The 27967-nt window shown below is 32.0% G+C and overlaps 3 protein-coding genes and 1 long non-coding RNA gene across 11 annotated transcripts; 2 read left to right on the top strand and 2 right to left on the bottom strand.

Moving 5' to 3' along the window:
* Positions 1-441: 441 nt before the first annotated feature.
* On the bottom strand, positions 442-9664 carry LOC107435245 (pyruvate dehydrogenase E1 component subunit beta-1, mitochondrial). 2 transcript variants are annotated; one of them, XM_048462939.2, is made up of 16 exons: positions 9463-9664; positions 4094-4184; positions 3901-3966; positions 3671-3751; positions 3528-3554; positions 3365-3427; positions 3060-3146; positions 2728-2853; positions 2449-2582; positions 2290-2362; positions 2107-2172; positions 1639-1677; positions 1435-1559; positions 1208-1322; positions 849-953; positions 442-710 (listed from the first exon to the last, which is right to left on the bottom strand). In XM_048462939.2, the coding sequence occupies exons 1-15, from the start codon at positions 9501-9503 to the stop codon at positions 885-887; spliced, it is 1203 nt and encodes a 400-aa protein (XP_048318896.1). In that variant the 5' UTR covers positions 9504-9664; the 3' UTR covers positions 442-710; positions 849-884. The 2 variants fall into 2 exon arrangements, with proteins under 2 accessions (XP_048318896.1, XP_015902296.1); XM_016046810.4 differs by lacking the exon at positions 9463-9664 and adding an exon at positions 4726-4884.
* A 1176-nt stretch (positions 9665-10840) lies between these two features.
* Positions 10841-12856, top strand: LOC107435231 (uncharacterized). Its single transcript, XM_016046792.4, has 2 exons — positions 10841-11128; positions 12494-12856. Exons 1-2 carry the CDS (start codon positions 10991-10993, stop codon positions 12593-12595), a joined length of 240 nt encoding a protein of 79 aa, XP_015902278.1. The 5' UTR covers positions 10841-10990; the 3' UTR covers positions 12596-12856.
* A 4018-nt stretch (positions 12857-16874) lies between these two features.
* Positions 16875-18637, bottom strand: LOC107435239 (NAC domain-containing protein 83). Its single transcript, XM_016046800.4, has 3 exons — positions 18126-18637; positions 17561-17847; positions 16875-17440 (listed from the first exon to the last, which is right to left on the bottom strand). Exons 1-3 carry the CDS (start codon positions 18304-18306, stop codon positions 17141-17143), a joined length of 768 nt encoding a protein of 255 aa, XP_015902286.2. The 5' UTR covers positions 18307-18637; the 3' UTR covers positions 16875-17140.
* A 6736-nt stretch (positions 18638-25373) lies between these two features.
* Positions 25374-27834, top strand: LOC107417563 (uncharacterized). Of its 7 annotated transcripts, none has more exons than XR_003056196.3 (4): positions 25374-26127; positions 26336-26534; positions 26648-26714; positions 26837-27834. It is a non-coding gene; the product is annotated as an uncharacterized LOC107417563 (long non-coding RNA). The 7 variants fall into 7 exon arrangements; XR_009635258.1 differs by having other exon boundaries at positions 26285-26534; XR_009635257.1 differs by having other exon boundaries at positions 26282-26534.
* The last annotated feature ends 133 nt before the right edge of the window (positions 27835-27967 follow it).

Raw genomic sequence — 27967 nt, 5'->3', positions numbered from 1 at the left:
ATTTTGATTGGCCCAGAATGAGCCTACTACCAAAAAGCAATCTCCGACCAACGAACATTTCATTGACTAGAGGTTAAAAATATTAAAATATTAAATTGTATTCGATGTTTGCTTTAGACTTTTGGCGACCACCATATGGGAATCTTTAAGAATCCCCACAATATCACCGTATGGAGTTCTTTATTCCAATATTCATCTACCAAAATCCAACTAATTGTAAGACAATGTGATGCTAGTATTGAGAACAAAGTATTAATGCATCTTTATCCAGAAAATTGCTTAACTAGTATTGTTTCATCAAATTTCAAATGCATCGTTTGTAATTATTTTCTTTTTCCGTTTGCTATCATTTATTTCTCTTATTGTGCTTCCGTTCCAACGACTTAGATCCCGTGTGCAAATACATCAATCAGGCATTTTCTAACTACAGAAGTCTCAAAATCAAACAAAAATCAGAAGCCAATCACTCAAAACAGCATTATTCACCTTCACAGGGAGACAATGCAGCGAGTAGAAATTCCAGTAAATAACTTTTGGAAAAATCGCTGCCTACAAGTAAGCATAGTTTTCATGTTGACAGCCAAATATAAACGACAAAACAGAGCCACCAACTTTTATCTCTCAACGTCAATGTTCTCCAAGTTATTTGACAAGCGGTTCCTCTCCACGTGCAATGCGAAGAGAAATAATGTACATTCTTTAAAAATATCCTGAAAAGATCCAGCAATTACATGTATTAGAAACCCACCTAACCGAAAGAGCAACTTAGTCCAACAACAATCTCCATCGAATTTGCGAAGCTCATTCCAGTCTAACATCAAAAAGGCAAGAGAGATTGACTAACATACCAGGATTTGGAGAAGCTCTGGATCAAACTGGTAAAATTAAGCAGTTGAAGCCACTGACTCAGCTCTGTAGCATGCTCTCTTGGCTGCGCGAACGATATCTTCAATCTATACAAAGCATTTACCAAGAACCACAAATTAACAACTGAAAGGATAAATTATATTACCACCATCAACCAAGAACAAGAAACTAATAACAACAAATACTGATAGTAGATCCATCAGCCAAATAGCTATGACACATACTGACCAACCCAAAGACTGTGAGACCAACAGTAAAATCTTGGCTCAAGTGGAAGGCATGCAATTTACAATAAAATAGTTAGAAGACAATCAAAGTGTTAAAAGGATAAAGTATTCACCTGTGGAACAGCCAACCTCTCGAGATTAGCGGCATAAGGCATAGGAACATCAGCCCCAGCAATCCTCTCAACTGGTGCATCAAGATAACCAAAGCTGTCCTCAATAACCGATGTGCTATTTTCAAAAAAATAAAAAATAAAAAATAAAAAATTAATAAATCAGTATCACAGCTTGATGGTGAAAATTTTAATCAAATGGATAGATGCATTGGTGCCAAGAGACAAACCAGATTTCAGCACCAACACCATGCTGAGGAAACCCTTCTTCAACGGTTACTAGTCTGTTGGTTTTCCGGACCGAAGCATTTATTGTGGCTCTATCCAGTGGCCGAATGGACCGCAAATTAATGACCTATGTAGAAGAACATTCATTATCATCTCCATAAAATAGGATAAAGAATATCATCTTGTTACCAACAACATCAATTTACCTCAGCACTGATTCCTTCCTTTGCAAGTATTTCAGCAGCCTAAACATCAAACCATAAAATTACTCCCAGTTAGAGGAGAGAAATACAAAAGAAACAACAAATAATTAAAAGCACCACACACATCATTTTGATCCATACTGATATAAAATTCACACTTGCATCTGGGAAAACAGGAGAATGCCATATTTTGCATGGCAATTGAGTCACTAGGCAAGCATATTGGCAACATCAAACATGATAAATAGTAGAAGCCCATAAGTATAAATTTTTTTTTTTTCTAAACGCAGTTTCTACTGTCAAAAAACCATAATGCCTTGTGCAATATTACCTCTTTGACTGCATTGGACAACTATTAAATATTATATATAAGATTCAGCCTATACCTGCCATGTAAACCTACTGCCTGCTAAATACAATTATCACCCATACCATATCCAGATAATTAAAAGATAGGAAAGACAGACAAACCTTGATGGCATAGCCCACCATTTTTGAGAAAGCTGTAATAGTCACATCTTTTCCTTCTCTCTCAATCTGTGTTTAAGTTTTATTATAAGGTTGATGTCACTCATATCAGGAGTACAACATTGTGATGCAAGAGTAAAATCAACAAAATCTTGCATGTAAATTTCATTAAGCTTCAGCAATCACCTTAGCTTTCCCTATTGGAAGGCAAAAACTGGAATCAAGAACTTCAGCCGAAACAGGGAATGATTCACCATATCTGCAGCATTGAATTACACCAATCAACAACGCTTAATATATGATCAACAACTCACACACCACGATCAGATGCAGTGAATTACTTACAGCAACTCATTTTCAAGCACAACAACAGGATCAGGGTCCCTTATGGCAGCTTTCAACAACCCACGAGCATCCTCAGATGAATACGGAGCCACTACTTTCAATCCAGGACATGAAGCATACCATGATGCATAACACTGCATATGAACATGTTTGCAATTGTTGAATATTATCTCCATATATATCAAGAATTGAAGCATATAGGAGCAGCACACAGAGTAGATATCATCAAATCAAGAGAGCAGCATGAAAAATAACGAGGCATAGCAGGTAGAGTAATACTTGAGAGTGCTGAGCGCCAACTCCAGCAGCAGCCCCATTTGGACCTCTGAAGACAATAGGCACAGATAGTTGGCCAGCAGACATATAATTTGATTTTGCAGCAGAATTAATGATGTGGTCAATTGCCTACAGCACATAACATAACTGAGTTCACAACAGTGACTTTAAGTAGCCACAAACAAGAAATCTACACTGAAGCAAGAGCTTCTGCTTAAAACTATCGAACTCTTCTAATATTGGAAGCAACACCTACATTCTTAGACTGATAGACTGATAGATTGAAAACCAACAAGCACAAGGCAAAATCATATCCTAAAGATAAATGCACAAACCTGCATAGAGAAGTTAAATGTCATAAACTCCACAACTGGCTTCAAGCCATGGTATGCAGCACCAACTCCTATCCCAGTAAACCCAGCCTGCATGGATTATACAAAACAAGTGAGGTTATGCACAACTTTAACCAAATTTAGTAAGCAGGAATAACCTCTTCTTCTTCCTTTGCAACTATAAGTTCAGTATAACAACAACAAAAACCTTAATCAAGTCATTGAGTGGGGTAATAATTTACACAACAATCAGGAGCATACAAAAGAACTAGAAAATCAATACAAGCATTTCCAGTAATGAGAATAACCTCTGTAATTGGTGTATCCAGGACCCGCTCAGGGCCATATTTATCCAAAAGCCCTTTAGATATCTATACAAGATAGAGAGTAAAAGCAAACAATCAGGCAAATGTATAAGTTCCATAAAGTTGCTTTTAAGAAGATAGAAAATTACAATCCAATAAGTCTAACCTTGTATGCACCCTGATATTCCCCAACCTGCATATACAAAAAAATAAATAAGTAAATAAATAAAATAAAAGCACAACAACAACAATAATAATAATAAGAGCAAAGATCTAGATTAGAAAATAAATTCTACTATATTTTCCCACCTCTTCACCCATCAAAAAGACTGTAGGATCAGCAGACATTTCCTCATCAAGTGCAGAGTTCAGAGCCTCTCTCACATTTATCTGTGCATGATTATGAGTTTCCCAAAATTTGTAAGTTAATTTGCTTTCTTTAAGAGCAATGTACCCATGATTCAATAGAACTAAGTAGCACAAAACAAAGTGATAAAACAGTAAAGCAAAAAGGGACAACAGAAACAAGCCTCGGTTACCTCTTTTGCAGGAGAGGAGTAATTTCTAAAAGCACATGCAGCTGGGCGGATTCTCTGGCCCAAAACCTGACCAAGTAGACAAATAAACAAACAGTAGAAATACAAAAGATTAGCGAAAAATCAAATATTTAAATAAAGATATTGAGGTCTGTTTATGATAAGCCAAATATCAAGGTGAGTACAGTTCGTCTACCAGAACAGAAGAGCTTCCAGTGCTCATTTTTTGCCTTATAACGCCCCACATCTTTCTCCTTTCTCTCTTGCACAAATTGCACTTGCTCCAACTGGTATTGTGTTGCAGAGAAAAACACATGAGAAGAAAAAATATATTTATTATTTATTTACCTAAAAAATATATCTTTTTTTTTTTTTTTCATTTTTTGGAATCTAAGATTTCTTTCTTCAACAACGATTTTCACAGCCTACATTTCTATCACTTCCATCAAGATTATGCATTAAGCAAATATCTCTAAGCTATTCCGACTTTAACCAAAGGAAAAAGCAAATCCAAGACTCGAGGAAGAAGAAAAAGCGAAAACATGTGAACTAACATTAAAAAAAAAAAAAAAAAAAAAAAAAAAAAAAGCCCATTTCTTTACACGCAATTTAAGAATAGAGGTAACTAAACCCACACAGAAAGTCCGAAATCTGGAATCGAAGAAAATATCAAGCATAACAAGGACTAAGAACAGAGAAAAAGCGGGAATCAAAAATAAGAAAAAATAAAAATAAAAATAGCAAAACTTCCTACGAATCAGAAAAGCAAAAGGAAAAAGAAAATTCCGACGATAAAAACTTAAACAGATTTAGAGAAAGATGAACCACCTGGTTATAGACGCTGGAACAATAGGTTTGGGGAGGGATCGGTTCGGCGATTTGATGTTAAAATGCGGGTTTTAGTAGTCACCACTTTTCACTTCTTTTGCTCTTTTATTTATTTAATTGCGCTCTAATTTTGACCATTTATTTATATTATTAAAATATGAAAATTCCACCAAGTACTACTGCTGCGGTTAGGTAGGAGGCGAAGTAGTCCCACAGAAACTATTCTACGCCACTTCACAGACTATTATTCTCTCCATTCGCTTCTTCCTTATTATTATATATATATATATATATATTTTTTTTTTTATATAATCTAAATTACTCCACATCTATCATGAAAATAAATAATTTAATAAAATCAATGCAAAATAAAATAATTAATAATCGAAACAAAACGGGTGGTGCTGAAATCTATTTGGTCGATTTTTTTATTTTTTATTTTTGGTTGGATTTTTCAAATTTTCTTTTGTCCTTTGGTTAATGTTTACTGTCTTTCTTCTGTGTACGTATTTGTCCTTGGGCATTGAAACATTTCCCCGACTTCCCACTAATGACAATAGTGTAACAAATGGAGGAAGTGAGGGTATACTCGTCATTATAAAAGTCTTTGCCCGGCGGTCAAATGGCGGGCGTTCAAGGATCAGGAAGTTATAGGCTTCACTTTTTAAATTGATTAAATGTCCATCTTTTCGTATTAAATAAAACAATTTATATGAAAACATGTAAATATCGACTATTATGATATATACTCATAATAAATATTTATGTGTGTTTAGCCCAAATAAAACCAGCAGATGAGAAGAGGTAGAGATAGTGAGGAAACAATCATATATATATATATAGCTGAGTAACTTCCACCTAAAAACATGTCAATATCGACTATTATGGTATATAATCATAATAAATATTTATTTGTATTTAGCCCAAATAAAACCAGCAAATGAGAAGAGGCAGAGAAAGTGAGGACACAATCATATGTGTGTGTGTATATATATATATATATTCCACGGTTCCACCTAACCATGAGCGGACTGTACGTACTACGCACCTAACTTCCACACAGCAATTTTTATTTTATTTTTTTTGAAGTATTGGGTTTGTTTTGATTTACATAAATTATTTATTCTAAAAACCATATTCAATAATTCCAGATTTTTTGAAACTATATTAAAAATAAAGCGTCTTCTTTTGTTTTTTAAAGAAAAGAACAAAAAATCTATCTATCATTTAGAACTTTGGTAAAATAGATATCTATTTTTTATTTTTTTGACTGTTCATTAAAATATTTTTGAATAAACCAGCAAAAGGATATATTTTTGGATAACTTCCTAATTGTTCTTTGTTGATTTTAATATCCAAATTAAGTCTTTTTCTTAATTCATTTTACATTTTTCCAGTTTGGTTGGAGTAACACTGGAATTCACCAAAAATAAATAAATAAATAAATAAATAATAAAAACAATATATTTACAGCCTGACCACTCTCCCGCTCGCTTTGCTATTAACTTACCCTACGCTAACTCTAATGCGGTCCCCTATGTTCATGTACGGTCATTCATACCATTTAAGAAAGATCAGGAATATGTAGCATGAAATTAATAGGTCATATAACTCAACTAATTCTGTTTCTGTTATTTATCTAACGACTCTATCAAGTTATTACCAAGATTGTATCACGTTATATATGTTTTTCAATAAATTACAATATATTCTTAATTAAAAATAAAATGATTTCATAAGATTTGATGAAACTTATACCATAAATGTATATTCTTAATAATTTTACCATTGAATTAAGTCTATTGGCATAAAAAAATTAGCCAAACTAAAAAATTAACTATTTGTACAAGTCCATTTTATTCATAATGATTAAAATTGTAGATATTTAAAATTCTTAATATTAATTTTGAATTGATAGCATAGGAAGAAAATGATTTAAATTATTTGTTTAAATAATTAAAGCATCTCGAATAACTTTGTTTACCTAATTTTTTATCACATCAAAATAAAGAGTTAATTAAAAAAAAACTTCATTCAATTTTTTTTATTAACTTTGTCAAACTGATGTGGTAAAAAAAATAAAAAAAAAATTTAAACACTATTTAAGTGAGAACATTGCAATAATGAATGTGGATTGCAACTTATATGGTGTACAAAATGAATTGTCTAAAACTATATGGCATCAATGCACAATTAGTTTAAATTTTTTTTTTCAATGATAATAAGCATAAACATTTAGGATTATTAATTAATTAAATCGTTTATTAATTCTTTCAAATAATTGAAATTTTAAAAAAATGTTGCTGTCAAAAAAATTACAAAATATCTAACAAACCTTCTAACCGTAGAGGACTACCTTAATATTGTCTATTTCCTTTCTTATCACATTAGTATCTAAACAGATGTATTGGAGATAATTTTTTCAAATGATTACTTAGTTTTTCGTATGACAAGAAAAATCTATCAATATATATAATCATTGAAAATACTTTTACTGTCTGTTTTTCAAAAGTATGTAAAACACTATAAAATTTCCTTAAAAAAATTCCTTAAAAAGTTATTAAAAAAACTTGATAAAATTTATGTAAGTAATAAACAGGCTTCTACACATTATTATTGGAAAATAATTTTGAAATTTTATATAAATTTATACCATATATATTTATATGATGTCAATTTCTATATTATATAGATGACAATTCACATCTACCATTAGAGATAATTATAAAATTTAATTAAAAAGAAAAAGAAAAAAATGATTTTTTTTATTTTAGTCAACCTTATTTTCCTTCAAAAATTGGCAGGGCAACAAAGGAAAAAATAAAAGTTTTATTGAATTTTGTTAATATTTCAAAATTACATTTTCAATATTATATAAAATATATTTATTATCTTTTATACTATTTCTTTTTCTTTCCATTATTAATAACTTAAACAACAATTATTAATAAATATATATATATATATATATATATATTTATATTTATATTTTTTCGTTTCCTCTCCTCATAAAACTTATATTTTATTTTCTTTTTCTCATTCCAATCCAAATACACTTAAAGCAAAGTTACACTTTAAGAACTTCTGTATTTGCCTTTTTTTTTTTTAATTTATTCAAATTATTTTTTTATTACATATGATATCCTATAGTTTAGAAAACTAACATTTTCATCCAAATCTCTTAAATGCTAAGAGGATCCGCCACAATTTACCATACGCTAAACTTTTTACTCTAAAAGCTATTTTTTAAGTTCTTTTTTTAGGTTTTGCATTTGGTAAAATTTAACAAATTCTATTAGAATTTAATATATCTGGACAAAAGTTTAATCTCTCTTAAACTACAGGATACAAAATTACCTAAAAAAGAAAAAAAGGAAAAAAAAAAGAGGGTAAACAGATTCCTAACAAGAAAAGATAAATATGATACTCAACCAAAATTTTTCAAATACTCAACCAACATTGAAAAAAGAAAAGTAATTTTTGATATTAGAGATGTGGATATTCAAAGTCAAATCATTCTGGAAAAAATATCATCTCAGCATGGACAAAAGAAAACTACCTAATTGTATGCTAAATATGACAATACCTACATTAGCCTTCAATTAGCTAAATTTCCAATCATAACCACAAACGAAAAAAAAAAAAGGAAAAAAAAAGGGAAAAGAACAAGTTAAAACTGTCGCCGGAAATTGTGCGAGGCTTCCGCAAAGCCCACGTTCACGGCCCATATAGAGAAATCAAATCCTTAAAGTGATACAAGAAAGAGCAATACGTGGCAACACCTCAACAAAATACACATCTGAAAAAAAATCATGATGTGGAAATTGAGAAAATAATTACACCAATAGCCATATGCCACAATACCCAGATCGCTATCCGCCTAATAGAAATGGTGGGTGGGTGAGAGTGGAATCTGGATCGATTCTGGTTTGTAGCGTGGCAAGGAATTACAAGTGCCACAGCCTCTCACTTTTACCTGCTGAGATGTTATTCTCAGAAACCCTTGAATCCCCTTTCCAAGTATGCCAGCTGAATTTCCATTTGTTTGTGTTCGGCTTTATGGTTTTTTGGTCAATTAAAAATATTGTTGTCACATCATATAATATGATGTACACAGTGTTGATGCGCACAATGTTGCACAAATCATGTCACTTATATAATGGCCTATTTTATTTAAAAATTAGTTTATAAATAATTACATTATCCTTGTTAGTTTGACTAAATAAAAAACCAGTGCAAGAAGGAATACACTAACTGTCATATAAACTCTTGAACATACATTCATATATAGTTGCTAATATCATTCAGAAGAAAACTATTTTATGATGCCAACTACTTTTCGTTTCCCTTTTATGCTGCTGACCAAAGAAAAAGTGAAAACTAGCTACCTTTTATTTTTGTATGTTACTTTATTATTTTCTGGATTAGTCATTCAGTCAGTATCATATTGGCCACTATTTGCTGTCATGAAATCACCATCAACGTCAATGGTTAACATTATATCAATCATATAGTATTAATGAGCTAAATAATGACACTGTATTTACATGTTATATATTTTTGAACAACAATATGATGTATATATGAAATAAATATTTTTGGTTATTACTAAAATCTAACGTTGCAAATGAATGAAAAACAAGAAACAGAAAATGGCAATTGGAGCAAAGGAGTGATGGGTTCATTTTTATTTTATTTTTTTTAAAAATAAAAATTGAAAGGAAAGTAGTTGATTACCTTTTTTCTTTATCTTCCAACAATAATATAAAGAGCGGCATAAAATGGAATAGAAATCAGCGAGAGAAAGGCATTTGAGGCGCACACAGCGTGGCACCGTCACTCCTTTGTGAGTTTATCCACTCCAAGATTTGATGGTTCCCCGCTAGCGTGCGCCCAAAACCCCTCCTCTACTTCTCTGAGGCTGTACTGGCTGCAGCAAAACTCCTTTACCAACTATTCTATTCTACAGATTTAAACAGAAGCGACGGTTAAAACAAAAGAATTTAGAATATGGTCGTGGACTGCGAGGAGTGCTCTGCTATACTACGGTACCATATAATATATTTATGAACTTTGAAGGGTGGGATTGGGAAACTAGCAATCAAGTATTGCCCAGACGACGACAGAAAAAAGCACGTGAAATTGGCAACAATTATTGGAAACGACAGAAGAGAGAAGGGGAAGGAATATTCCATTGGAATTCATCAAAAGCTCAATCAATCAGCTGAGATATATGTATTTATGTGGGCACTGCAAGACGCGGCGTCGTTTGAGAGGTGACAAGTAAGAGGATGTTGTACAATTTTACCAGAAATCTCCACACAGAGAGATATATATAGCGCGCGAGAGAGAGAGAGATGTAAAAGGTTTGTGTGTCCCTGTCCTACTACACTTAGATGTGCTGTGCCAGATCTTTGGGGGGCATTGGCGGTGATTTCTTCTCTGTTGGCTCACAATCCATAATAGGGTCCCTCTGCCTCTTCTTATTCTGAAGACTGGCCAGGTGTTTGTATTTGTTTGTTGTGTAAGTAAATCAGTAGCGCCATGTGGCTTCTAAGCCTCAGCTCCCTTGCCGCGAAGAAACTCACTGACATCTTTACAGGTGTTTCGTTTTTTGTCTGTCCTTTCGTACACACAATCAAATCGAATGCACCACTGGAATTTTGATACTGGGCTGCCAGTCGGCTCTCTGGTCAGCCTTCACCAAATCATTATGGGCTTTTCCTCAGGTAGTGTTTATTGGATCCATTTGGTATTTTCATAGTCACTTTGCACACTCGTTCAGTGTGCAATTGCCACTTACCAAGAATCTAAAAGACAAATTTCTCCCTTGTTTTTTTTTTTTTTTTTAAATTTAAATTTTTATTTCAAGTGGAAGTTGTAGGACCTTTCATTATAACCTTTTTTTTTTGGGGGGGGGGGGGGGGGGGGGGAAGAAATTAATTGTCGATGTCAGAAAATTGCATGGTTATGGACTTATGCTTTTGAGGTAATAATGCTACATAAGTGATAAAACTTTTATTTGAAATTAAAAAAAGAAAAAAAGGGGGACAAAATTATAAGTTAGGGTGTTTTGGGTATTTGGTTTACAAGGGAGGGGTGCAAAAAGAAGCCCAGTTGTTTTAAAAATGGCGGGTCTGGACTTGAGGATCCAGGAAAGGGCCCAATTAAGCCCATAGGGGGGTGACGGACTCTTCCATCGCCTCCTCAACCCAGGGAGGGAGCGAGACTGTAGAGAGAGAGAGTCAGCGAGGGAGGAAGAGCAATGGCGGGTGCATTTTGGGGGACGAGAGTGATGGAGATAGTGAAGAAACACGACTCAGGAGGTCTGGTATGGAAGAGGATCAAGCTCACCTCCACTCGTAAAGCCAACGCCAAGAAGCGTCTCCTCCGTGTTTGGCAGGTATTTATAAACTCTCTCTCTCTCTCTCTCAATTCCCATCCTCTTTTTATCGCTTAGGGTTCTGCACAAACACAATTTCTCATTGAAATTACGACCAAGCCACCCACCTGGCTCATCTACTTTAAGCGCTGAAAAACCTCTCTCAGCTAGGGTTTTAGATCAACAGCATCTTTATTTTGCATAACAATTTCACTTTATCATCAATCAGTAAACCCTTTCTATTTCCCAAGTTTCCAAAGTGCGATTTTTGGACTGATACATGTTTGTTATATACATCAAAATACTAACTTTTTTACTTTGTTAAGAGCTGAGAAATGGGGAACGAACATCTTAAACGATTTAAGAGATACTATTAAGAAGGATTACTATAGTAAACATGTATTGCAAGTTGAATTTTAGTTGTTGCCATGATTTTATTCCCCCAATTAGCTGCACTGCGCCTAGAAAGGTATGCAGAATTGCTTTTGGAAGGAAAGCAACAGCTGGGGATTTCTGTGTAGAATTGTTATATGTGAAGGATGGGGTAAGTTTGTCCTCTTTTTGGAATTAAGTAAACAATTCGTATAATGGAAATGGATGTAGATGTTGGATCCAACCTCATCGGCATTTTTGATATGGCTTTCTAGGTATTATTACCTGAAAATAAAACTGATTTTTTCTATGGAACTTTTTTGTTTGATTCTGCAATAGAATTCAGTCGTCAAAAAAATTTCATGTATCATATGAGAGTTTGATTATGCTTTATATGTCCTTATCCCCATCTTTGCTATGTCGATTATCGTTATTTTTACTGTATGATTATAGAAGTGAAACTTGGCTACTGCGTGTTGCTTTTTTCATTCTAATGTTTATTCTTTAACACGGCTCTTGATTATTGTGTTATGTTTTGTCTACTGTGCTTGAGAGTGATAAATGGGTTCATGCTATATAAGATAAACATATTGAATGGTGTTCTAGAAAGCAGGTTTACCAATTCTGGTTCCAAAAAACTCAAGAGCATTAAAACGTTATGTAGTTTTTTGTACACATGGTTTTTAACAAATATGTCACAAAACAACCTATCTACCCATCTCTACCATTGTAATAAAAGGACTTTACATAGGGTTTTCACCTAGTACTCTCTATTGTAATGTTTAGCAGTTGATATGCGGATTTGGCTTTTGGATTTTGAGTTTGTCAAGTTTCTATATCGCTGATTCACTTCATATAAGAATTGCACTCATTTCAGTTATAATGACTTGCATTATTTTATCCTTGTGCAACTTGCTTTTATATTCACTCTCCTCTTTGGCCCTCTCCACGCATATTTTACTTTTTATATTTGGGAATTGACGAGTTCCTCTTTGTTGCCTTTTTTACTTGCAGAATGAAGCTGTTCTGAAGGCATGTTCTGAACCACCTCCTTCAAAAACTGCAGGGGCTGCTGCTGTTGCTGGCGGTGAAAAGGACAACATGAATAGCCAATGAGGAGTATGAACATTGGCCAAGCTTGGAAGGAGTAGGTGGAGATTGTCCCTCCAGTACCTTTTTTTCCTTGTCAACCTTTTTTCAACCGTTTGGTATAAACTTTAGGACTTTAACTCAGCACCGTTTTGATCTTTTAAACTGTTTAGGATTTACAAGAGTCAAGTGTATTATTCTTTGGAGCATTTAATTAAGATAAAAGCTTCTAGTTATGGTTTCAAATTCTATTATAATCCTGAATGCTATCAACAGTTTGCAATATAATTTTTTGGTGTATGCAACTTCAATCATACCTGTCTATTACTTTTGCAAAGTTGCACTTGTATGGCAAAACCAGTGCACCTAACAAGGCCACCAGCGACCAAGGCCTTTGCGTTCTGCCCCATGAAAAAGAGGCTCAAAATAAAAGCCATGTCAAATAAAACCAGTGCTTTTCGTATCTTTTTTTTTTTTTTTTTGCCTTAAAAAAAAAAAAAAAAAGATACTAAAATAAGTTGATATCACCTCCATAGCCCTGCGCTAACTACATGAAAAATAGCACTACAAAAAGCACATATGGAATGATAATAATAACAATAATAATAATAATCAATATTTAGGCTTTAAAGACGAAGGAAATTATAATTTGACATTTTGACCGCGAGGTCGTCTTACATTTTTTAATATTCAAACATATACTGGTTTTTGGTTAGTGGATGCAGTTTCAGTGATGTCAATTCTAATATTGATTTTTCTTTCGACATAAACTTAGATTTTATATCATGGTTTTCGTGCCCCCATTCATAGGTTTCATTATTAAACTGCAAATTGCTAAGGAGAGGTCTATTGTGATTATGAAGGGTTTGATTAAAACACCATATAAAATTCCATAAAGAAGAATCTTTCTGCATCCAAATTCTTGCAAGAAAGGTAATACTTAATCTTGTCTTAAGATGATGTGGTCCATGTTTGATTTTTAAAACAACTGAGTTTTTTTTTTTTTTTTTTTTTTTTTTTTTTTGGGGGAAATGAAATATACAAACACACGAAATCCACCGAAAGAAAAAGTTAATTGGAAACTCCATCTCAGTCCCTGCTGTAGGTAGAAGACTGATATTGACATTGAAGAAAATTTTCTCAACCTCAAATAATTTTTATTCTCTTGATATGTTTTCATTAAGTCTGAGAAACGTAAGAGAGATCCATTTGGCACATTTACTGAAGGGTTTACACTTTTAACACGCATCCCTTTGTCTTCCATATCATATTCTTACATGTGCGCATTGAAGATAAAATTCATCTCTCTCATCTGTGTGTTCATCTAAATATGTACTTTTTGTCTTCTAATGGGTTATTTATGCAAATATAAAATCTCAGACTGTGACGTGTTTCATGTTAAATATGCATCTCTGGGATGTTGAAATGTCTCACTTTCTACCGCCCAATAAATATAGAGAGATATTAAAAAAAAAAAAAAAAAAAAAAAAAAAAAAAACAAAGTTCAGAACCTTTCTATGCATATTTTTGCACTTCATCAGAAAAGTACCCTGTAGTTGCAATTGAAATTGTGAAATAGGTTGTAAAAAGCTAAGAAACTAAACCTGAAATCTAATCGACCCTATTAATTTCAACTGTCTCCTTTTGATTGTTTGGTATTGAATTTTTGTTTTTAATACTGTTGGGGCTTGAGGGTTTGTGTGGAAAAAGGGCATGCTGTGCTGCAGAGCAACAAACAGAGTCATTATTTTTTAATTTCGTACAAGTAATTTCATCAATAAAAAGTCCATAACACTCTTTTATTTGAGATTTGTCAGCTTTTTCTAAGATCCCTTTTTAAACTCTGTGAAATTGGATGATATAAAATTGACAACAAATACAGAGCCTGGTCGGGTTGTAAATGAAAAGGTCCACATCGAAACTATAATTTTAGTTTTTTCTTGGGGTAAATTATCCCATTTTTTATGAATTTGAAGACAATTTTTTTTTTTCTTTATTTTCCTGGAGATGTCTTTGTTGCAGAGATTCTAAGCAACCCTGATTAAACATAATTTTGCCCAAACAAAACAGCATTTTTTAAAAGTGGTTGGTTTTTGGGAACTGGTCAACTTACATAATTGATAATTACATTCCCGGTCTGCAATGCAATGTTTTTTTTGAAAATGTCAAAAAATAAAGGAAATACTTGATAGAGACCCAATTTTGCCCTTATATATATGTATTTATTTTAGGACAGGTAAGAGTTTTTTTCTTTATGTGATTGACCTAATCAGGTGAGCCTACAAAAGTTGAGCTGTGAGTGTGTGGTCTGTCATGACGGGCTGCCCACGTGATTGACAATTTCACAACCAAGTCACCAATCCGAAACCCAATCCAATCCTCTCTTTCTCTATCAATGAAAATGATTTTTTTTTTTTTTAATCTACACAATAAAAATATTTAAAAAAACATAAAAAAGTGACGTGAAGAACTCCTACAGCTTGAGGGGACTCTAAACCACTGTCACAAGAAACTCTGGTGGTCGGCAATTTTTTTTTTTTTTTCCCCTTTATCTTGTTGTTAATAATAAATTTGTTTTTCTTTTCTCTAATGGCATGACAAATAATAATACCTCAATTATACATTACTAAACTTATAATCAAGAGCTTTACTATATGCCGACTTTTGTACACTTGGCACTCTTTTATTTGATTTGTGCCCCACAACCCAAATTAAACCTATCTTTATTAGCTTATTATGATATATTTATATCTGTATTATATCAACATCCATGCTTGTTTAGGGGGACAACCTACCTTATAGGTTTTGTTCTACCATATTTTACTAAATCTCTTTAAATAATGGAGAGAGACTAAGTATTCTTTGAACTTACTATTTGCTTTTAAGTACTTGGATTGTTGGCCTCTGATTATATTTTTATTAATGATCCTGGCCTAGTCAACCAAATAGCCGGCTTTCGACCTTGTCATGTACGACACGTGTATGCTTGTACGAATTATGCAGTGAATGTTCATTAATTTTATGTAATTTGATTATGATATTATAGTTCATTATACAGTAACAATTTTGTGAGTACAAATATATTATATAACCAAGTACCATATGTGTTTTTAACTTGGTCGGAAGTCAATGTTTAAGAGTAGTTGGAAGGTATTGGGATCGGAATCTTTCTCTAGCTAGCTAGCCACTAAAAGTTTTTGCCGATAATTTTATTTTTTTATTGTCCAACAAATTCAAACTATAAAAGGATTTTTCTTGGAGAAGTGGGTCTACGTTTCATTTCTGCAAGGAACTTGTGAAAATAAAAATATATATATATATATATATATGATTATCAACATCGTTGAAGATGCGGAGCTAGCCAAAGATTTTTCTTTATATTTACATATTTTAAACAAGAAAAATTTCTTGGATTCTAATTTCTATGGCAAACGTTTACGTAAACTTACAGGACTCGGCAAGAAATCATATATTCTTTCTAGAATTTAATAGTGCAATGGATCGGTTTTCAAAACTTGGGACCCCCAAAATTTTCATTTTCTTCTCAAAATGAAAAAGCTGTCTTCCCTAAATAATCCCACTGTCTGTATTTCTAGTCTCTCTACTTTCACCAACTGGTCTTGTAGATTCAAAATTTAGTTAATTTTGTTTTCCTACGACAACATATATACCTACTCTTCTCTGTTTTCTTAAATAATACTGATACTAGGATATGACAATTCCAACAAATGTTTGTAGAATGTTTGGCTTTTGGAACAGCTAAATTTTTTTTGACATTTTTCCAACAATACAGATTTTGGAGTGTTTTTCAAGATTTTGAGTTGGGAGTTTGCAAGCATCAGGATTCTTGGAGATTTTTGGTCCATTTGGAAAACAGTAATAAGGAATTGGGTTCTGGTTTTTCTTCTCTTTTTTTTCTTTTGAATGATTCTGCTTTTTTCCCAAAGGAAGAGAAAAGAGAACCTCGTTCCAACGTGATTTCGCAAAAGATCATATTCTTATTCTTATGCTCTTTTCCCAGACGAAATCAATTGCCTTTGACAAAGTTCATGTTAGATGCACAAATGGGTTCTCTTACTTTCTTCCCTCTTTACGTCCAAATCTTTTTTCCTTGAAAATAACTCTGCCTTTTGATGATGAAATTCCATTGCATGATAAGCACAAGAATACTCCAAACCTATGATGTGTATACCTTTTTTTTTTTTTTTTTTTTTTTTTTTTTAATTTTGATAATCCTATAGATGATGGGTATACTTATTAATTAGAAAAGAGAATGTTCAAATGCTGCTAAACTTTGGACTCAAAATTACATAAAACCCATCTGTTAAACATCCATTTCTCTTCCATATTACCGAGAGTACAAGTTAATGCCGATTTCTTCTTTTTGTGCATATTCTCTTTGACTATCACATACAGAGAGAAGCCAAACTTAACGACCAAAAACACCGGATTGTTTTTTCGTTCTTCTTATATGGTTATTCTGATTTGATAACCAGAAAATAACACCAAAAAAAAAAAAAAAAAAAACCCAATTACTGGTACAGAGGCTATCAAGTGGGATTTATTAATTAGCTACTGTTTTCTTCTAAAATACGGAAAACTATTGCAACTACTGCTTTCTTCATGATCATCCGATTCATTAGAGGAGACTTCTGTGATTCCACTGGAACCTGAAGAGGATGAACAAGGGGCAAGGTTCAAATCTGCCCTATCCTTTGTCATGAAATCGTAGAAAACTGGCCTAGCACTTCTGGGTTTCCGAATGATTTGCACTTCATTTCCAGATTGAACTTGTTCATCCTCATTTTTACTACCCCTCTTCTTCAAAAATATGCGGCAAAGAACCCAATTTTCCATCGGCACCACATTGTTCTACAACAAAAAGCACCAAAATTTATCAGCAAATTATGCTATAATCATCAAATACAATGAGTTTCAAGCGGTCAAGTGGGTTTTATCTTCTAGTTTCTGTAATAGAACCCAGAAGCTCACCTGGGTCGAATTCTTTTCTTGTGGACCATTGGAGGCTTTATTTTCAGCACTGATAAGGCGATATTCATGCATAATCCAATCGGTCCTGGATCCATGTGGAGGCTTTCCTCTATAAAAAACCAGAGTCTTTTTCATCCCCACAGCTTGGTTTCCCTTGGAAGTAGCAATTTGCTTGTCTATTCCAGTTGCTTTCCAATAACCAGAACTTGTGGCCCTGTTTGATCTGTTCCCATTTGGATACTTGGCTTCCCTAGTGCTGAAGAAGTACCTCTCTTGTTCCAAATCACCTAAATAAACCCCATATAACCTTAAGCATTAGAAACAGCTAGTTGGTATATTCGATTTCTCGTAGAAATTCACTAGTCAATCTTTTAAATATAATACTATTTTGATTTTCCAAAGTTCTGTTTGGTAACATGGCATTGTATTCTGCTTCTAGAAATGAAATTTCCTCTCTCTCTTTTTTTTCCATCTTTTTTTTTTTTTTTTTTTCTTGCTACAATTAGCTATAAAATATTTTAGTTTGAAAAAGTTCCAGGAATTGTAAGAAAATTTTACTACCAACCTGGCAAATCCCAAGGATCAGACTTGCAAACATCAACTTCAGGAATGATTGAGGCAGGCAAAGGGAAGCAAAAGACCTTCCTTTTCAAGTACTGAACAACAAGCTCTTCATCCGTTGGATGGAAACGAAAACCAGGAGGCAATCTAAGCTCACCATTCTTCACAAAATTAAGCTTTTCCATCTGTCTAAATGAAATAGCACCTCAAAAAGGAAGTCCCAAAAAAGAAAAAATAAAAAATAAAACAAAGAAAACTCAGAGCCCCAAAACCCAAACTTGGAACTACACCCAATTGAGCAACGACCTCAAGCAAGGGTTGTAGAGGTTTTATAGTCCATTAAAAGTCATATAGAGAAATATCAAATAACAAAAGTAGAAGATGCAACAAGAAGAGCAAGATGGGGAACAAGAACAAGAAGGAAAAAAGGGTACCAGTTAGAAATAAAGAGGGGGGCCAAAAAAAGCAAAAAAAAAGTTGGAAGAAGATGGGTATTGTGTGATAGACAGAGAGAAAGTGTGGCTTCTTTTATAGTAATGGGTGTATATATGAGTTAAGAGAGAGAGATTGGAAAATTAGAATAAGGACGACCCAGTTGGCGTAAACGAGACTCAAACTCTTTAGCTTTGACGCTATTTTAACAAAAACGTCTGAGGACTACGCTCGGGTCTCTGCGAAAAGGTTAAAAGTTTTTTATTCAAACGAAACCCATAAAAATTTTAAAAAAATAAAAAATAAAAATAAAAATAATGCTTCTTAAATATATTTTTCCCTATTCCCCAAGAGCCCCTTATTAGTTGTTGTTGTTTGTTGTTGTTGTGTGGGAATAACCGAAGCTGTTCATTGCCTCCTTTCAAACTCTTTTTGCCCAATAAAATAAACATTTATTCCACTTTATTTTCATCTCCATCCTCAATTTACCATTTCGACCTTCTTTAATGCAACTCAGCAACCCTACAAGGAAAATTTTGGACGGTACGAAGGGTAATTTTGTCTTTTCAGCAACGGAGAGCATTTTGGGCATTGAATAGGGCTAGTATTGTCTTTTCGAACTGTCTGACTCGGGGTCTTTCTAAGAAGGCTTGCAAGGTTTAAAAAGCCGAGTGAAGTCAGCTTATGTCACGCTGACAGCTGGAGCTCACCAAATGACCCCCTAAAATGGCAATGAGCGGAATTACGAAATTACCCTCCACAGCTTCTTTTGCTCATCAGCAAAAATAGTTGGGGTGTTATTGGGAGGGGAACAAAATCGTTGGATGCTTACCAACGCCTTAAATTTCCGGGGGTGAATATTGTACGGAGTTACGTATTTTTAGATATTTGCATTTCCATTTCCATTTCCATTGGCTTTATAGCTTAATTGGGGACCAACTCTTTCCTTTGTGAAAGTGAAAGAAGGTTTCAGATTCATAAATCTTCTTTTTACCATTGCTTGGCATATTTTTTCAGTGTACACACTATCTCTATCAATAATTATTCTTTCTTTTGCCACATTTAGGGAGTTATTAGAGATTTTCTTTTTCAATGAATATTTATATTTTAAATATGGTAAAAGAAATTTAATAAAATTCACATACTTGTTAGATTATACATGTTCTAAATTAAAATATATCTGTATTTTTAGATCATTTTAATGGTAAATATAGATTATATAACATAGAATTTACATTTTTTAAACTTAAATTGCATAAATGTAAAATTAATTCTAAATTGTTATTCAATCATAATGCACATAAAAAAATAATAGTTAATTATCTATTTTATTTATTTATTAGTTTTTCTTTTTTCTTTTTTTTTTGTAAATAAATTTTTGCTTTTTATAGTGTCTTAAAACCTTTAAAAGTAAACACATTTACTTGACAACCTAAACGTTTCTATATTCCTTTTCTGGACATTACCATTCTAAAACACTATATTTATATATATATATATATATATATTGTTTATGTGACATTTTTATTTCTACTTTCACATTTTTAATGGAGCATCTCAATTTAGAGCATAAATGTTTACATAATTCATATTCAATCAAAAAATTATTTTTTGTTATGTTTAAATTTTAATTAATTAATGATGTATAAAGTTGCTTTTTGAGTCTAACTATATACATGTATATATATATATATATATATATATATATATTTTCTTTTAACAAAAATAATTATTATCAACCTATTTTTTTTTTGTTTTTAAAAAGATATTGATAAGGATTCTTTTGTTGATTCATACTATTAATATGTCTCTTAAAAGTAGATAGTCTTTGCTTTTTTTTTTCTTTCTTTTTTAACCATATCAACTTGTTAAAAGTTTTTTTTTATTTTTTAAATAGAGTTAATAGAGAGTTCTTTTTTTTCTTTTCTGTTGAAGATGCTTTTAAATTTCCAATATTGTAAATCTTTATATTGTATTGTCTCTCAAGTCTACATCTTTGAGATTTCAAAGTAAATAATTGATTATAGGAATATAGAATATTAACCGAATTTAAAATTGAAAATTTTCATACTTAATTTGGTGAATATTTTTTGTGCGCAAAGCATTATGCTATTATTGTTTGTTTTAACTAATAATTTGAAGTATTATTATCCTTTTTTTTTTTTTTTTTGGGAACAAAATAAGGTACATTAAATGCCTCGAGGAGTGCATTAAACAGTAGGAGCTCTTGTTGTTTAATATTAACTAAAACACATGATTCATGAAAACCAAATTTCATAATTGTCTACATCAACATATAAAATATGTAATATATACTTGAATACGAGGGTTAATTGCCTTGGACAAGTAAAAAGACAACAAACATAAAAGAAATCTAACAATAAACCTATTTACATATATTGACTTTAAAGATTACAAAAGATTATTTATGTGTTAACATGTTTCTTGATCTGCACTAGAGAACAAGACGTTTCTTTACTTAATACCCCAAATCTACAAAAAAGATATAATAATTATGATTTATGAGCTATACATTAACAATAAATCCTTTTTAATTATTTCATCCTTAAAAATGATGTTTAATATGAAAAATTTTGCTCCACAAGTCATTTTCCTATTCTCATTAATTACGTATTTTTTTATGACACGTATATTCTTGATTTGTTACTTGAATTTCTCTTTGAGTCTCCCACTTTAATTTTCCCTAAGGATATCCTCGTGTAAAATAATGGAAAACCAAGAGTATGTAAGCAATAACAAAGAGTCTGTATGGAAACATTTGGATGGTCATATAAACCGAGATCTAATTAAATATACAGAGGTAAATAATTAATACCAAAGAGTACAAATGAAATTCGACCAAAAATAATAATAATAAGAGTGTACTAGTAAAAGTAGAATAATCATATTTCAACGTTCCAAATTTTTGTGAATTTAAAGTTAAGACCCTTAGCGTATCCCAAAATAAATATTTCATTTTCTTCAAGAATTAAAGTATAAAGGAGTCACTTGTAAACTAATTTGAAAGTCACATAATTCACCTTCAAAATAACTTTTAGCTTTTATCAATTATTAAAAAAAACAATAATACTAGAGTTATTAAAATGTGTATCAAAATTATTTATTAAATAATTTGATAGATGTGGTAATATTTAATTAATTTAATTTTTAAATTTATTTATCTATTTAAAAGTTTTATTTTATATGTTATTTAATAAATAACATTAGAGTAAAAAAAAAAAAAATTTATCCGATGAGGATCAACCTTTATATATAACTCTCAAATCCTAATTATTTATACTAATTTAAAGAAGTCATTTTGCATGTATTTTGCCGATGTCAAATATGTTCATTTAAAAATTTGATAAAGAAAATTGTTGTCCAAATCACAATTTCAGTCGTCACATACAATGATTCTACACAAATACTAAATTATTGTGATTCTAAGAGAGTTTACTAATGCAATAATTTATTAGTTAAATTGGTTAACAAGTTCAAAAGGTGTAAGTATTATTATTTTTATAAAAAAAAAAAATCATTTAGAAAACCATGGCCGATGTGTAGAACTTTTGTCACAATTTGACCCTCGAAGTTACTTGTTAAAGTGGATGAGGTGCTCCTGACACATAATATATATACATAAATCAAATTGAAGATTTTGAAACAAAATTTATTAAATGAATTCAAACAAAAAGCATGCAAGCATAACATGAATATACATTCCATTATTTCTAGAAGAAGATATATTCTATACCATACAAATTAATATAATAAAAGGGTGCACGCATCGGGATGCGTGTTTAACTAACTAGATTATTTCGTAGAGATGATGAACAAGATGCTCCTCCTCCATAGTCTTCTCCATAGTCTTGCACAACAAAAACAAACAACACAAACAGAGAGCGAAGGGTTCTTGGAATTGACAAGAAGGAGGAAAGGGGAGGCGTTGGGAGAAAAACTTATTTACATCCAGGAGACATAATGTCACAACCACACTCATAATTGCACATTCAATAAATATTAAACGCCATCTATAAAAATTTATTATGAAATCATGTAATATTGCAAATGATTATAGAATATTAAATTTATACAATATATAATAATTTAAAATAATATAGATAATATGTTACCACCGTTTCGTACAAGATTTTTTTTTTTTTTTTTTTTTTTTTTTTTTTTTTTGGTTTTCAACACGACGTAGGGAGGGCCATAGCCTATTGGTCCGTATTAGGGAAATTTGTGAATTTAGTTTTATAGATATATAGATTGAAGGGGAAATTGGAAAATAATATTAATTCGGTAGGAGTTGAAGAGGGAAGGGAGGAGGGGGCAAAATGGTAAATGGAGAGGGGAAGGAGGTCGTGGGGGGTGGGTGAGGGAATAAAGGTCAGGGACCTACTTGCTTCCAAAACGACGGGCACCCACGTAGGATTTAAGGTAACTGACAAAAATGCCACCTTCAAGTGATGCCCCAGTTCAAGATTGTGCAAATCTTCTTGTCTCACTATTTGGATCAGATTCATCTTTTGGGAGAAGTCGTCTCAACAATCTCTTCCTCCCTAATTACCCTTTTGCCCTTTTCTTTTTCCTATTATTATTATTATCATGAAAATATATATAATATATATATTTATGTATATAGATATATACATGATGCCTTTGATTTCAGCACCGCTCAGTTTGAAGTGTGATGACCACAAACCCCATCTCAATTTCATACAGCTTGATGTCATTATTTTCACAACCACAGTAATCAAACATAAGAATAAGATAAAATATTTTATACTAAAAATTCCTTTTGAGCTATTTATGAGAGAATATCAATTAAAGGTACAATTTTTTTTTTCCCTTCCCAAAATAGTCTTCAAAAAACAGCTCAAAGACAAAAAGTCCTAAGATTTAAAAAAAGAAATAAAAAATCCATAAGAGTAGGTAGATTTAATTGGAAGAATGTTAATGGATATTTTATTCATAATTTACATTTATATCTTTGTATGAGATATTTTTGAGTGAAATAAATTCAAAAGGTCAATGGCAGCACTATAGTAATAGTAATAATAGAAAAGGTGGATAAGCAGCAGGGGCAATTATGGAATAGCATATTAAAAAGGAGTAGGGGTAACGTGGGACGGTTGAGATTTAGTTAAACTGGAGCCTCAAACATTGACAAATGAAGAAGCCCGATTCCGTAGGGAGAAGGGAAACTCCTCTCCTTTCCCACAGTTTAAATTAAAAAAAAAAAATGAAAAAAGAAAAATATATATTTATACCAATCAAATTATATATATACATATATATATATAAAAGAAAAAAAAGAAAAAAGAGAGGATGAGATTCCCACAAGCAAATGCTGTCTCTGGAAACCCACTTGTATAAATAATAGTGTATGGAAATAAAAGTTGGGTTTCGTAAGCAAAATTGCGGCTGTGATTTTTTTCCCCCCTTTTGCTTTCTCTTTCTCTTTCTCTTTCTTTGTTTATATTTATTTTCTTTTTTCGTTTGAGGGTCAAAGGAGTTTGCGTGTGGGTGTTGAAGAGGGTTTTAAGGAGTAAGAAAGAAACGTCAAAGGCTGCAATTATTGTGTTTTGAGTAAAATAAGTTGTTCACTGCAAAATGTCTTTGTGCTTCTTATAATCTTATAATGCTTAGCTTTTTGTTCTTTCTATATATTATTTAATTTTGTGGTGTTTGGCTTTTGGCTTTTGGCTTTTCCTTTCCTCCCCTTTTCCCTACTCGTTTTTACTTTTATCGGAATTACCCTTTTTTGGATTGCCCTCTTTGCAAGCATCTTATATTTTGTATATGCACACACTCATACTCTATGATGGATTGCACATATATTCTCTTGTTCACATGTATATATCTTTTTTATCAATTTAGACATTTGGGTTTTTGGATTAAAAAAAAATATATATATATATATATATATATATTATAAATATCATTGGAAGAGAAATAGAGGGTTCTCTTAATGAACTTTTGTTGAATTGGAAGGCTAACGTGCCTTTCTCATTTTTTAATAGAATAGTGGCGGACCATTTTTTCAAAAATTGTAATAGTGCTAAGTAAGTACCTTTTTTTTTTTTTTTTTTTCATCCTCTTATTTTTATATGGGAACAAAATGGTATCATATTACTTATAGTGCCTTTATGGGCTTATAATATAAATCATCATTGAACATGGACTACTGTGCTATCTTCTATTTAATTATTGACTGGAAAAAAGAGTAGCTTATATGAAGTAAAAGAAGAAATGATGTTAAAGAAGACATAGTGCTAACCCCCTTTATGTCAATCATTTATGTATTATGCTCTTTCATTTTATTTTATTTCTCTCTCTCTCTTTTTCTCTCTTTTTATTAATAGCCATAATTTGCCATGTTTCAAAGTGGTGTCTTCATTACAATGACTGAATTTTATATATATGAAGAGACTTTGTATCATATTGGAGTTTTGTGGTGTTCTAAGAGGATGCCAATCATACAAATTTTTTTTTTTTCCCCGTCTAATCAAATTCAAACTCATGACTTATATGAACTTGTTCCTGAAGAAACTAGATAGATAAATAAAAATTAGTTATTATTTAAAGATATGTAACATAGCAACATGCATGTTTAGTTATTAAATTATTTAGCTATGGATGTATATGCATGTTTTCACATATATATATTCCGCGAAATGACATCTCTTTCTATGTATATGTATTATTTATTTATTTATTTAACCATGATGTATGTGTATAAATATATATATATATATATATATATATATATATATATATATATGTGATTCATTAACAAGTAAACCAATATCCAATGAGAATAATTTCTAGAACGAGGTAGGGGCAGAGAAAATTCAAAAGTTACAATCGATTTCAAAGTTGACCAAGCCAATATTCTTCAGTGATACATTGCAAATGCCTTTCAAAGTTCAATATTACATTTAACACATTGAGTGTTTGAGCTCATTTTCTTCATTTTAAAGCTAAAAGCTCTTTGTCAACCCTCCCTGAGCAATCCTATGAGACCCGTAAAACGACATATATACATATACATATGTAAGCATCAAATAAAAATCAGAGGATGAAGAGGCTGTCTTTCTTCACTTCTTGGCAAACCCAATTAAGAATTTTTGGCCATTTTAAACATGATTTAATTGGAGATCGACTAGGACTTATAGCTAGGTTGCCTAGAAATTAAGTAGTCAATTAATTGTTCTTTAGCTTGCCCTATTTTACTTGACCACGCAAGCTTGAAAGGATGTGACCACACATATATATTGATATATAATATAAGGGGATAATTTTTTTCGATTGGGTATGGTGCATCTCAACAAATCAAAGTCAAATTGATGGGAAGGGAGGCAAATTAATGTTTGTATAAAAACAAAGTTAATTTGAAGTAGATAACCTAGCTAGCATTTTTTTTTTTTTTTTGGATAAATCCTAGCTAGCTATTTAGGTATGTTTTAGTCCAATGAAGAAATCAATGTGGCAAAAATTTCTAGCTTGGGAGATGTTGGTCTTTTTGCACAAAAGCAAACAAAATCAAGTAGTTCACACATTATATTCCGGTAAGGTATGAATACTAATAAGACCTTGTATTAGCTATATACATTGTCATTTGCCCTTCACTAGAGCTTGTACGTACACATAAACGTACACCAAAAAATAAGTACTTTTATCCAATTTATTTTTTATTTTTTATGGCTTTGCTTCTTTCTTTAGTAGAAGGTGTTAATTTATAAGTGGTAAGTCAGAAAAAGTTGCTTGTATTGACAGCTTCGAATCTCAAAGTGTTGCACACTTGAAAGAAACTTCCTCCAAAAAAGGCCCATCAAATACCAACAAAAAGATAGGTTTCTTTGGGCATGGGAACCAATTGGCCAGCCCTCGAGCTTTTGCTTGGTATCATCTTCTATTCTCTTGTAAAAAGCTGTCTTTTTTTTAACCCCCACTTCATTTCTACGAAACTTACAAGGTATAGATTCTTCTCCAAACAAACCCAATTTATAATACACACTCCTCTTTTCTCACTCTTTTTTTTAAAATTAATTAATTAATTAATTTTTTTTTTTTTTAACTTTATTCCAGTTTTCATAGGGTTCTACTTCTAGGAGAAGCGTTTTTTTGGAGTGTGTCTCATGCAAAGGCCAAAAAAGTAGTTCTTTTTCCTTCATGTTTTCATATGTTACCTTTTTGGTTTTTTGGATATTTTGGATATATAATATCTGAGGAGAGTTTCTTTTTTCTTTTTCTTTTTTATTTTTGGTAATATCATAGATGAGGTTTTGGTTCAATAAGAAGAAGCTCAACAAAGTTGGAAGCAGAAGCTGTGGCTGGTCCAGTTGCCACTGACAATCACATGCTGGTTCATTATCTTTCTCACTTTAGAGAAACAACCACATGGTTTTTTAGATTTATTATTGCAGTACGTTGCACGTACTGAGTAATTTGTTTGTTCTTTTACTTATTTATTTATTTCAGGCTCACCGAAATAAGAAAAGACTAATTGGGTTTGCTTTAATTCAATTGCTGAAGTAGTCGTACTGATAGTACATAAGAGTGTTAACTTTTAACGATTACGGACAATAGTTCTACTATTTTCAATCATTGGAATTTGGAAAACTACAAATCAATTTGACTCTATTTTCAATGATGAACAAAATGGCGGTTTTCATATACCAAAAAACACAAAAAGACAGTTCTGATTCACCTAAAGTTGAAATTTTTTGGTTTCAGATGGAGGAGAAGGGACCTTGTAATTTCCTACTCAAACAGGGCCTAGTTACGTGGATCCATCAGTATTTTTGTGACTGTTAACCAATCTTTCCATAGTGTGGGTGTATACAGAACACAGTGTACCTTAAAAGACACCAATTAACATCATCTCAGCAAATTCCAAAGTCCATGGGGCCTATAGCACAAGGCCAACAATTCTCTTGCTTTGGTGGGCATTATACTTATATGGTCTTTTTCTCAATGCATAGTAGGAAAACATTGCTGTTTGGCCTCTGTTTTTCCAGACAAACATTCAGGCTATATTTGATGCAAGACTTGGCATCATAAGGTTGACTTGCTGAGACAATGATTTGGGAACTGGTCCAGGTAATTTGTTGTTGTATCTAAAAGGAGATTATATTAAAGGAGTATGTTGGAATGTAACCAAATTTGAGTGCCCATTTTGCTCTTGTGGATTTTGTCGTCTATTTTTTTGGTTTTTCCCATTTTAACAACGAAAAAAGATTGAATATAAATTACAGGGAGATATTTTTCCACAAGTACATTTTTTTTTTTTTGTTCATTTCACTTTTGCAAAGATACAAAAAGAGCTTCCCAAGAGCTTATAACCCTTAAACATTCCTAACCCTGATTCTACCCTCCCTAGGGCGGATTTACTAACATTACATATCA

This window comes from Ziziphus jujuba, chromosome 12 (assembly GCF_031755915.1).
Source record: "Ziziphus jujuba cultivar Dongzao chromosome 12, ASM3175591v1".
Taxonomy (NCBI): domain Eukaryota; kingdom Viridiplantae; phylum Streptophyta; class Magnoliopsida; order Rosales; family Rhamnaceae; genus Ziziphus; species Ziziphus jujuba.
Note: the sequence above shows the minus strand (reverse complement) of the source record. Positions and strands in the feature narration are given on the sequence as shown.